This window comes from Amphiprion ocellaris, chromosome 5, assembly GCF_022539595.1.
Source record: "Amphiprion ocellaris isolate individual 3 ecotype Okinawa chromosome 5, ASM2253959v1, whole genome shotgun sequence".
Classification (NCBI taxonomy): Eukaryota; Metazoa; Chordata; class Actinopteri; family Pomacentridae; genus Amphiprion; species Amphiprion ocellaris.
In genome coordinates, this window is record NC_072770.1 from 11,104,024 (window position 1) to 11,116,993 (window position 12,970).

Genomic DNA, 12,970 nt, shown 5'->3' on the forward strand with positions numbered 1-12,970 from the left:
TTGCAGGTTTAAAATGGGAGCTCCAGCATCCACCAAGGCAGCTTTAACCCCAAAATACTACCAGAGCTGCAGCGCAGATTGGTAGTGATGGATGTGAACTCGTGTGCAGTAAAAGCACCATCTGTGTTTTCTTTATCTCTGTAATCACGAGCTCAGCGTTCGTCCACATGTTCTGGTAGGGATGAGATGGAGAGACAGCAGAAAGAAAAAGAAAGAAAGAATCATAATTCTTGTTGAATCCTTTGTGTTTTTCTCAACATCACGTTTTTTTTTTAGCTACATTTTCGTTTTTTTTTCAGGCCTGTGTAGGATGCTTGTCATGTTGAGGAACCTGCAGGGACATTCAGCTGGACTTCAGAATGAATTAACAGGAGGAGAAGTTCTAGAGAGAAATAAAAGACTGCTGTGTCTGCAGGAATTAAAATGATTGGTGTTGTATTGGGCCAAAGCAGAACTGTTGCCATGTTACTGCTCAGAAAATCTTCTTTGGAAGGTTGTTAGGGTAAAAACTACGACATGCAATATACTTTAGAGACATTTTTGTCTTTCTGTATTGTAACAGAAATCAATGAATCACTTTTAATCCTTAAAAAAGTAAATACCCTGATTTGTGGCAGGACTGCACAGTGTCTTGGTGGTTAGCACTTTTGCCTTGCAGCTAGAAGATCCCTGGTTCACGGCCCGGCCTTCCTGGGATCTTTCTGCATGGAGTTTCCATGTTCTCCCTGTGTATGTGTGGGTTTTCTCCGGGTACTTCGTTCCACAGTCCAAAAAAATGCTGAGGTTAACTGGTGATTCTAAATTGTCCATAGGTGTGAATGAGTGTGTGGTTTTTTGTCTCTATGTATAGCCCTGTGATAGACTGGTGACCTGTCCAAGGTGTCCCCTGCCTTCACCCTAAGTCAGCTGGATAGACTCCAGCCCCCCGCGACCCTAATGAGGGTTAAGCGGTGTGTAGATAACGAATGGATGACTTGAGGCAGCCTGCCTGCACATCACTCTGCCTATGCAAAATGCCTATGTAAAAATAGGGGGGAAAACAATCTGTAATTTTTCTGAATTTTTCCATTTTATTGTACCCTTTTTTTGTATTTTTTTCCCCAGACAGCCCACCTTCACGTGTTTTGGAGAGAGCCCTGATGTCAGGTGTTTTTGCTTTCATAATCTTACTCTTTCTACTTCTATGAGGCCTCATACTTCAGCTTTAATGGTCAGGTCAAAATGTCTGTGAGTTCGATAAAGGGAGGCTTTGGTTTCTTTCTAATTATTTAAACATTCAGTCAATGTTGAATTCTTTTAACCACAATCATGACCTTTTACTAAGACTTAGTGAAGTGATTTTTGTTCTGTTCAATCTGCAGAGTCTCTTTCAGTCTTTAAGAAAAGAATAAAGATCCAGCTCTTCACCTTTGAACTTTACTCAACGGTCCTATTATCACACTTGAACTTGTTTTATGGCACTTATCCAGGTTGTTTTCTCCTGACTAGATCCTTGCTGGTGTTGTATCTACTCTCAGATGTACGTCGCTTTGGATAAACTAAACTGTAGAATTGTAGAACCAATTTTTAAGTTGAACTTCAACCTTTCTTGAAGTTTTTTTTTTGTCTTTACTTAAATGAAACTAGTAACAATTAGATGTGTTATATGTCTCAAGATTAGTTACTAAAATCTACAGACAAACAGCACTATGCATGTTAAATGTTTTTATTTGGAAATCAGTGACAAACAACCTCTTTTATCATTGACTTTGGAGGATGTAGTTTCTTTGACCGTGGCCAAAAAGTGTTGGGCTGAGATTTGATGACAACTGATATAAGAGAATGATATGAAACAGAAAAAAATGCTCTTTTGTAGTTGGAATTCTCCTTCAAACTTTGGCAATTACAAATTTGACTGATATTATAAAACATTATTGATGTTGTTAACATCAAATTCTGTTGTTCCATCCAGCTTGTACACTGTAGTTTGAACAAAAGACGGTTTCTTCACCTAAGCAACTCCAATATAAAGTCTTTTATCATCATTTCTACTTGAGCAAGCTCAATTTTACAAGATTTTGTCTCGGAACTGGTCTCTGCTTTGTTACTATGACCATTAGTGTTCAACAACTAGCTTGTAGCTGAGAATAAATATACCAATGCTTTAGAACGTCACTATTACAGCAGCATGCAAACATTTCAAACTGGTCAAAATGTTTTTAATTGCTTGTTTCCCAAAAGTCAAATAGTTAAAAAGGCACATTTGTTTAATATTTTGAGCAAAATTTATTTCTATTTCCATCTTTGGTTCGACGTTTCTCCACAGATCTTTGATGATGTTTAGATCAGAGGACTACGAGGGTCAAATCTTCAACTTGGGAGTTTTTAGTTCACTGTGTATTTTAAGGTGTGTTCAGGATCATTATTATGCCGAAAAAGCCAGACTCTTTTTATCTCCTTCTTGTGTACAGATGCTGTGATGTTGCTTCCAGAATTTGCTGCTGTTTAATTGAATCCATGTTTCTGCCGAACAGTGAAATGTTCCTCCTGCTACTGACTGCAGCAGCATGAAGCTCAGCGGATCCACTACTGAGTTCAACAGTTGGAGAGCTGTGGCTTAAAAAAAAAACTGCAAGTTTTCCCCCCAAACATATCCGTTTAATCAAAAAAGTTCTATTTGGGCTTCATCAGTCCACAGGAAACTGTTTTCAAAATGCATCAGTCCTGTTTAAATGTTCTTTAGTAAGCTTCTGACTCTGAATATCTTGGTATTTTTCTCACTAATCTTCCATAATTGTCAAATTACAAGTAATATCACTGGAAAAAGTCCTTATTTGCATGTTAACCATAAAAAATACAGGAAAAAACTGTAATCAATATCTACAACAATTATATGCATTGTTATCAGTGGAAAATTTTGCTTTTACAATGTTTGATTGTAAAATTAGACGATTTTCACTGTAGTTAGATCAGCAAAAGTATTGTTATTTTAAAATTGGTGAAAATTGGTGAATAATTGTTTAGAATATTCAGGTTTTCCTAGTTTTGCTCAATCACAGATCATTTCTAGGTGAAAATTAAACAGTTTTACGGTCTGTAAACCAGGTAAAAAATATCGTAATTTTACATGTATTTGTTGCACCACTGTAGTTGAGATCTATGAAAATGATCATGATGTAGTTATAGTGGTTAAACTGAGCATAGTTAACCCATGATTCATACATATCTTCTCCCACAGCTCAGATTAATTACAAAGTTCGACCATCATTGTGAGAAAAACTGTTTAACTGCTGCTGTTTAAGTAACTTCAAGCGCACTGAGAGAGTAGCAGTGATCTATTCCAGGGTAAAGAAAGTAATCCAGATCTGCACCAAAGTGCAACTGGCCACGCTTCACCTCTCCACAAAGTTTCATGAAATATTATAATTAATTATAATTAATTACAGGCTTTGTAATTAATTAATCTCAATTCATTGCATTTTTGTCAAATAGCAATATTTGACATATTAAGTAATTATTTTCAGTTCAAATAAATTTTGGTTGACAGTTGAATCAATGAATAGACATATACATGTTTATAATTTAAAATTTATGAAAATTAATACAATTTTAAAATGGGACAGAGAAAAAAAAAGTGATTTTGATGATTTAAGGCCTGGATTTAGTTCGGTTTTCCCATTGTATGGCACATAACATCAGCATAGGTAGTTCAAGGACCTTCAGAAAGTTGAAAATCCACAGATTCATTCTGTTTTCTGGGGCTGATAAATGGTGTCATTTTGATGGTTCTTTTTTTAGGAATATAAATTTTTGTTCATGAACAAAAATATTTTTTCATAAACTAAAAATTTCTAATTAAGTTATTAAAAGACAGACATTTTTGTGGTTTAACTTATTTCTCCGCCTCTTTGGCAGTGTAATAAACCACAAAATGTTTGTTTCATTTCTATTTATCTGCATTTTTCATCTGTCTGCTACATTCACAGATTACTGCAAACTCAAAGTGCAATTATAGTGATTATATTCAACATTTTACTTTTTGTAAACTAAAGCACTTTCAGTGTCTTCTAAAGTGGTCTATTATGGGATGGTTATACCGTTAGCTGTTAGCAGGACTGTCATAGCTAACGTTAGCTCCAGTGCTAACAGCAACATGTTTTACACTGAGGTGATCAGAAAACTCTTTGTTGCACAATTTGCAAACAACCACGCTTTTATTCAAGCTGCCATCAGGAAGATTTTTAAAAGAAAACTTTCCTTCCAACAAGCACAATGAGTCTCGTCTTCCTTCACTGTTCACCAAACCTCCTTGTGTGCTGACATCACTCCTGTGTAGGAGTGTTCATCAGCGTCACTGGTGTGCCAAAAATTAGGGAACTGAGAAAGGTGCGATTAAATGTGTTAATTTATTGAACTCATTGTTTCACTGTAATTAATTAATCACAATTAATGCGTTAAAGTCCCAGCCCTAATATATGTATATATGTACATATATATATATACATATATACATATATATATATATATATATATATATATATATATATATATATATATATATATATATATATATGTGTGTATATATATATGTGTGTGTGTGTGTGTGTGTGTATGTACATGTATGTATGTGTATATATATATACACTACTGTTCAAAGGTTTGGAGTCACTTAGAGATGTCTTTGTTTTTGAAAGAAAAGCAGTTTTATTCAATGAAGATAACATTAAATTAATCAGAAATACAGTCTAGACATTGTTAATGTGGTAAATGACTATTCTAGCTGGAAACAACTGATTTTTAATGGAGTATCTACATAGGGGTACAGAGGAACATTTCCAGCAACCATCAGTCCTGTGTTCTAATGGCACAATGTTAGCTAATGGTGTTGAAAGGCTAATTGATGATTAGAAAACCCAAGCTATTTTGGTGCCTAAACTTAACCAAGTAGTGTTGTAGCGTAAACCAAACAGGGACATACGGTTAATCAGTGAATAAAAAGGAAATGTAAAGGCGACTAAAAGTGCAACTAAATGTGAAAATAAAATCAACAAAGAATGGTCCTGTATTGGACTTGAACTCCAGCCTTCTGGAAGCATCGACGCAGGCAAATAGAAAACAAAAGTAGGCATCTCACAATTTCACAGCTGTCATTGTGAAACCAATCAGTTTTGCTCCATGGACCAACTTAACAATTACACATTTAAGTAATTTCGGGACTGGAGTGTAATTAGAAGAATAAGTTGTTCGGTTTGCCGCTTTTCTTCTTCCTTTCCTGCCTCTCTGAGTGCATTTGTTTTTACCCTCTGATGTCCAACCAACCTCTAAATCAACATCAGTGCTGTATATTACAGAAAATGATTCCACTTTTAAACTGTAGCCAAAAATACTGATGCCGTGCTCTCCTTCTCTGAACATCAAAACCACATTTTCTATCTGGGGCTAAATCCTCCTTTAAATAGCATTAGACAGCTATATGAGATATATGCTAAGGTTTTACTCTGATATGTCAGGATACATTATGAAATATCAAAACATTTGTTCACTGAGTTCAGCCCCACTAAAGTTTTATGTAAAGTCCGCTGGTTTTTAAAAATCACAAATTCTGGTGTAGCTCTTCACAACAGACAACACTTCAGATCTGTGAGGAGCACTGAAAAGTTTCTGAGGTCAAAATTCCCATGTCAAAGCAGAGATACATCACCAGGAATACTTTACTGACACTTGTCAGATCTGGACTCTGCATGGAGCATCAAGCAGCAGAACGATGCAGCAGTTTACACAATACTTCACAGTAATTATCCTGGATCACAATCGGAGTTTTCCACCCACCTGAAGTGCATTAACAGAGCATGAAAACATATTATCTTTTGTACGGGTTTTGCACATTTTTTCCACTCTCTTTGGTCGAAATGTCAACAATTGATGGAGGAAATTAGAGAAATTGACCCCAAGGTCTGCCAGTTTTTCTTCTCTTTTAAACACAGTAGAGCAAATTGAAGTTCTGAGGTCTGAAGCAGCTGTTTGGGCATCACTCAGGTCTACCGTTGCACAGCGAAGGTCTGAGAGCCTTGGTTCCCTTGAAGCACAAGATTTCCTGTTCGACCAAGTCAAAACATTCCAGAGAAAAACTTCATTTTTTGGTTCTTGAAGATGTTTCACTTTCATCCAAGGGGCGTCTTGAGATAGAAACGACTGATGATGAATTTTAGACACTCAGAGAACTGAAGAAGCCTCTTGGATGTGAAATGAAACGTACTTTCTCACAAGCAAGTTCTTGTTTTGAAGGTTTATTAGGTTTATTCCACCCTAATAGTACTTTCAAACTAACAAGTTCTAGTTTTAATGGTTTATTCCAACCAAATACTTTTTGTCCCCAAGTGCTCATAGCTTTGAAAGTTTATTCCACTGAAATAGGACTGACTTTTTAACTAACAAGTTATGGATTTAAAGGTCAATTCCACCAAAATGCTGCTTTTTCTCCAAGTGCATACAGTTTTAAAGGGTATTTCCAGTCAAATACTACTTTTTGTCCAAGTACTCATAGTTTATAAAGGTTTATTCCACTTAAATAGTAGTTTCTAATTAACAAGTAATGGTTTTACTGGTTTATTCCACCCACATGCTTTTTGTTCCCAAGTACTGATGATTTAAAAGCGTTATTCTACACAAATATTACTTTCTAACTAACAAGTTATGGTTTTAATGGTTAATTCCAACCAAATACTTTTTATCCCCAAGTACTCATAGTTGTAAAAGTTTATTCCACTCAAATTGGACTTTTTAACCAACAAGTTATAGTTTTAAAGGTCAATTTCAACAAAGCGCTACTTTTTCTCCAAGTGCTTACACTTTTAAAGGGTAATTCCACTCAAATACAACTTTCAGTTCACATACTTATAGATTTAAAGGCTTAGTTCACACAAATAGTACTTTCTAATAAACAAGCTACAATTTTAAAGATTTATTCCACCTTTAAAAGAGCCAAAAAGAAAGTGTTCACTTGCTTTTGACTTAAGCTTTACAGAGACGGTTCCAGGCAGCTTTATAGGATGTGGAGTGGAAGCTGAGGTCTCATCTAATGCAGGACAGTGTGATATAATTAGCTTTGTTAGGCTGCGTTTGTACAAACCTTTGTGCTCTCAATTTGCATTTAATGCTCGGATGCACTGTTATCATTTGGCTGCTCACAATATTTTTTAGATGTGAAATACCAGCGTGAAGCGATCGCGGTCTTTAACTGACTGGAAACAGAACTATGGCAAAGATGTCAGACTGCCATACATAAGAGACCACTAACACCAGGATCTGCAGTTTTACAGTGGAAGCCAGTGAATACATGAACAGATATTAATGAGGAGAAAAAGAGTTAGATTTGTAATGATGACTTTTTGTGGAGGAATAGCTGCTACTTCCATTTGAGGTGTGAGTGTTTGCAGAATCGGAGCCAGAAACAGACCAAGGTTTCCAGATGTCAAGGGGACATGTAGGAGTTGCGTTGCACTGGGTTGTACTGTATGATGCAAAGTCTTTGTTTGCACAAGAGACGTCCGTCAGTGCAAAAAAATCCAGCCATATATGAAAATGTTATGGAAAAAAAATAACAGATCTGAGTTGCATGTCACTAATGAGTACTGGATTAAAAAGGGAAGGTTAAAAATCCTACAATTCTTTCCATTTTCAAAGTTTGTTGCTCAGATAAAAGGTGTAATTTTGGAGCATTTTAAAAAGAAAATGCATTTTAAACCTGCCTGATGAGTTTTTGGGGTTCAAGAGGCTAAAAATGAGATTTTTCCCCCCCCAATTGTTAATGCTACTATCAACTGTTACTATTTACTTGTAAAGTACCAGAGCTTCAGTATTTGTTTAGTCCTTAATTGTTTTTTTAGATCCTGTAAGGCAGGGCAAATAAAAAAATATGTAATTCTGTTCTTCTTTCCCTTTAACTGTGACTGAATCTTCTTGACAACACGCACAATTTGCTTGTAAATTTAACCTTTTGTATTAGTTGTTTTGCTAGTGTTTTAATTGTGTTGTAACTGTAATTTTGTAACTGTGTTTTGTATTTGCTGCTGCCTATCATGAAAAAGAGATTCTTAACCTCAAATGGAATTTCTCCTGGTGAAACAAAGGTTAATAAATAAAAAGAAATGAATCAAGGTTTGCTGAGCTGCCCAAAGACAATCTGAATTCACTTATTCTTCTGAGAAATAACACACATAAATCTATGTTTGCTAATTATGAATTTTTAAAAAATGACACTAAAAGAATCCAACAACAGCATCTCTGTGCTTCTTGTGCACTTGAGGTGAGGCTGTTTAAAAACGATAACACAAAGTATGCAGCTGAAATGAAACAGATGCGAAATGAAACAAACCACCAAATGAAACAAACCACCAGTCGAAACAAGAATGTTTGCATTATTTACTGTTTTCACTTTGCTTTATATCTTTTTCTCTCTTTATCTGTCAGAAAGAAGAAAGAATAAAAAAGGAGGGCTTGGAAGAAAAAGGGAAAGAAAACGACTACGGCTGCTCACCAGCGACAACGCTGGAAGCTCAGCGAACGGAACAACAAACGCCAAGCACCAAGAGCCCTGAAGAAGGGACAGACTAACTACCAAACACCTAAAAGAAACAGAAATCTGTGACCAAATTATTAATACCAACTAACCCCAAACTTCAGTAAAAGCACACTGCTGGTCAACACAACCTTCTTTACTGGAAACTTCGTAAACATTATGAGTAAGAAATTCCTCTGCTGACTGACTGACGAATGTAACCGATGAGTCAAAAGTTCCCACCAAAGAGTGTCACTAACTTGGTGTTAGCCAATAATTAAATCTCCCTTCATTAGGCCTCAATGGATGCTGCAAATTTCAGGTTTGAGTGTTTAATAGAAGTTGAATTAAATCAAAAATGCGGCCAACATTTCTGTTCCGTTCACAGATCTCATCCTGTTCGATTTTCTCACCTACAACTTGCTCAGTTCCAGTGTTGAAGCAGCAATGACATTTATAGTTCCTCAGTCTGCTTTTTGAAAAGATGAGCATGAATTAGTCATCTTGGGAGTCATAGATTGGGGTCGAAAAACAATAACAAAACTACAAAACTTTTTGGAAAATGTCTTGACATTAAGGAAAGACGTGATGGAGAATTTATAAGTGCAGATGAGAAGACAAAAAGAATTCGACAAACATTTTTATCTCCTTTTCTTTCATCGAGGTTGGCTCAGTGTATGATGCTAAATGCCAACAAACACAAGAAAGGAAGCACTGAATGAAGCATCTTTTCTCCATATTTAAAGCAGGGATGCACATTTTAGATTCAAACAGTTTTATTAACTGATAGCCGGCCGTGTTATCAATCAGTTAGTAATGGATAATTTTGATACCTGTTGCTAGCCAAAGTCCCACAATGCTCTCTGTTTGCCAACATAGACGGTATGACATATCCTCAGCAGAGGAAGCTGTAGTTTCAGGACCACATGTCAAGGACCCTTGTATGCTGCAACAGCGCCACTTACCAACCTGGATGACTACTGAAGTGCACGACTTGCAGTTTAAAAGGTTTACGCCAACCAAAATATAATGTTTTTCAAAGGTTTGTTTGACCCAAGATTCAATTTTTAAAATGTTGTTCCACTCAAATAGTCCTTTCCAACAAACAGGCTGTAGTTTTAAAAGTTTATTGTACAGTACTATCTTACTAACAAGATATAATTTTAAACATTTATTGCACCAAAAATTCTTCTGCTATGGTTTTTTAAAGGTTTATTCCACCTAAAAATACCATTTTCTTTCCACGTGCTTGAAGCTTTAAAGGGTTATTCCACCCAAATATTACTTTTTAACAAAACAAGTTCTGGTTTTAGTGGTTTATTTTACCCAAAATATTACTTTCTGTCCAAGTACTTAAAGGTTTTAAAGGTTTATTCCACCTGTAGGCTGCTGGCTCTCTCCTTTGGAATAAACAAAAGGTCACCATTTTGTCTGGTCCAAAAAAGACCTGATGAAAAACAAGGGTCCTACAACTGTGGTAATGAAAATGCAGCTTCCTCTACATGCTACGTAACACAGAACGGCATGTAGTCCGAGTGATGCCTCGTCGAGTCAGTAACATAAAACTAATGTAAAGTAAAACTGCAAGAAAGGCTAAATATAAAACACAGAAAAGAAAAAGTCACAGCTTCTAAATCATTTAATTAAACTAGGTGGCTGTTTTTGAAACTACAAATGCTGATTGTACACACAGTTGCTGCCTTTTGTGTTTCATAAAAGTGTATTTGTCAGTAAAAAAGAAGGAATTCCCACACGGTCAGACCTGTTACCAGAGAGTTTAACTTCACACTTTGCATTGTATTGTAATTGTATTGTGTACAAGTCTATTGTAATCACATTGAATGTGATTTAACATTCAGAGTATTTAGTTGACATGTTTTCCCAATATAAACATGCTGTATATAGGAAGAAGACAGATGAGACGATGTATAGGTTAAATGTTAATATTTTCTCTCTTATTATCAGGTGTAGCACGACTGAAGATGTGAGAATTCCTCTTTTTTTCCAGAACTGATAAAAGGTTTTGTCTCATTAAATGGCTCGCTTCTGTCAGTTTTATATTTATCAATATTTCGATGACGAAATGGGATTTTATTCCAAAACATGAATGTGTGTTTCAATAAATGTATATTTTGACCTCATGGCACAGTTTTGTTCATGTATTTTGGAGTTTAGTGGACCAGTGCAAGTTCAGGCTTTTTAATGGAGCTTAAATTCCAAACAAAACACATCTGTGATACAAGGATTAGCTGAGAAGAACTTGCAAATTTTAAAATATGTTCTTTTTGCACTGATTTGTGTCCATCTTCACTGCTGAACACTCGCTATTTTGGCTTTCTTTTCCCTGCACTTTTCCAGGAGACCATCTGTTGGGCAAACAGCATTTATTATTACTGGTGTTACTTCTAAAACCTGAACATTTCTCCTCAAACTGGACATCAATGCTGGCTCTGCTGCTTATGCTGAGTTTGTACTGTTTTTGGCCATTTCTCAGGATTCCACAAACAGTCCATTAAGCATTAAAAAAAGCAGGTTCAAAGAAGTCATTGTCCAAAATTTGGCAAGAATTGACTGAAATTGATCCATGTTGAGGTCACATTACCTATATTTAAAGCTGCTGTACATGCTAGAGCACCAACATCTCAAACCAAAACAAGGCACAATCATTACCCTACCCTAGAAATGTAAAATACATTAAATAGTTGTAGGGAGTTATGGTCAACCTGAGTAACATTAACTTCACTTTACCTGTTTGTTGTGCTCTGGTGTCCATGCAGAGGTCTGCAAATCAGCAGTAGGAACTCTCAAACTGAGCTGAAATTAAATGAGTGCACATAAATTATGCAAAATGCAGACTGCAGAAAAAAGATAACATTCACTGTGGCATCACACATTGGTTTATGGACACCATCTTGGTCTTTTCCAACCATATGTAACAAAAAAGGTGTTGATCTGATATACAAAAGGACACCAAACATGCCCAACAAGTAGCAACCTGCCAAAAACAAGGAGGCCCAGAGTTGAGACAAACCCTGCTTTATCATCTTTTATACTCTACATGGTACCATAATTTATGAAATAAAGATAATACTTAATTGGAGGAGACTTCAAACTAGAGATTGAGACCATAAACTCACAAGGAAAATGCTTAGTGAGGTAACAAATCAAGTGAGAAATAGCTTAACTTTCTCAGAGACTTCTATGCAATCAGACTTGTTTTTGCAACAACAGGAGTCACCCCCTGCTGGCTGTTAGGAAGAATGCAGGTTTAAAGTTTCACTTTTCAGACCCAAACACAATGTTCATATTTTGAATATAGTCAATGATGAATAACATAAATGAAATACTTCATTTTTAGGGCAAATGAAGAAAGAGCCAACAGCTTCAATGGGAGGGGCTCACGTGGACTACCATGCACTAACAAAGGCAGTAGTTATTTGTTATTTTACTAATGCTATATTTATGTTTAAAATCTTGTATTTTGCACCTTTAAACTGATATTTTTAAGCAGGTCCAAAGTATTTTGAGTGGGGCTGAGCTGGTTAAATATCTAATTTACAGGTCAGAAGATATGTAGATGTCAAGGTAATAATTTGTAAGTTCAGGCGACATATTGCTGTTGTTTTAATGACATTTAAATAATTAGATTTCAATGTAAAATAGGTGAAGTACACATTAATTCAAGTAGAGACATGTATATATTAAAAATACTGCTATTGCACATATATCCATAGTATCTGTGCAATATAAGCATTGTTAATATCCATATTTTTCTACTCAGAAGAATTTTTGCAATATCAATGTTTTTCGAGATATTGAATAACCGTGTGTGATATCTAAATTTCTGCTTACGTTCCTATGTTTTTGCACTATTCCCTTTGCTGCTGTAACACTGCAGATGTCCCTGCTGTGTGGTTAATGAAGGATTATGTTTTCTTATATTAATAACAGTAAATGGAGACACAGTTTAAAACAATAGTTAGATTTCCTGATTAGTGTTCATCCAAATCAATCCATTTTTTTAACCGTTATGCCATTTTGACCTGCAACTCATCCGATTAACGCCAACTTGCAGATTCACTCCCCGTTTATTTTACTTTTACAAAAATCACTTCATGCATATTTTTAAAAGTTCACAAACACTTTTAACGGACTTTATTAATAAAGCCACAGCAGCAAAACACCACAAGAGATCTAAGAGACTGCGAGAGAGTACTCAGTGAACAAACAGGATGTACAGACATAAATCTTTGATAGCAAATATTTTTATAATTTGTTTCGGCTGACTGCAAACCGCTAGTTACTCAGCTGCTTCATCTAAGTGCAATATTGAGGTTTGTTGTACTTTGTTGACCCATTTCCTGACAGTTCAAGGGAACAAACTGTACTTTTTTTATTTACTCCTCTTTAGCGTCTAGTTACTTTGCTGATTCA

At 35.6% G+C, this 12,970-nt stretch overlaps 1 protein-coding gene across 2 annotated transcripts in view; it reads left to right on the forward strand.

The window, feature by feature from the left end:
• Window positions 1-10,677, forward strand: part of rspo4 (R-spondin 4) — a 52,518-nt gene extending 41,841 nt beyond the window's left edge. The window contains exon 5 of one of the 2 annotated variants that reach the window (XM_055010432.1): window positions 8,453-10,677. In XM_055010432.1, coding sequence (XP_054866407.1) covers window positions 8,453-8,592 — 140 coding nt within the window. In that variant the 3' untranslated portion in view covers window positions 8,593-10,677. Of the gene's footprint in view, window positions 1-8,448 lie in introns of both variants that reach the window. The other variant, XM_023298809.3, reaches the window with a different exon arrangement.
• Window positions 10,678-12,970: the final 2,293 nt, after the last annotated feature.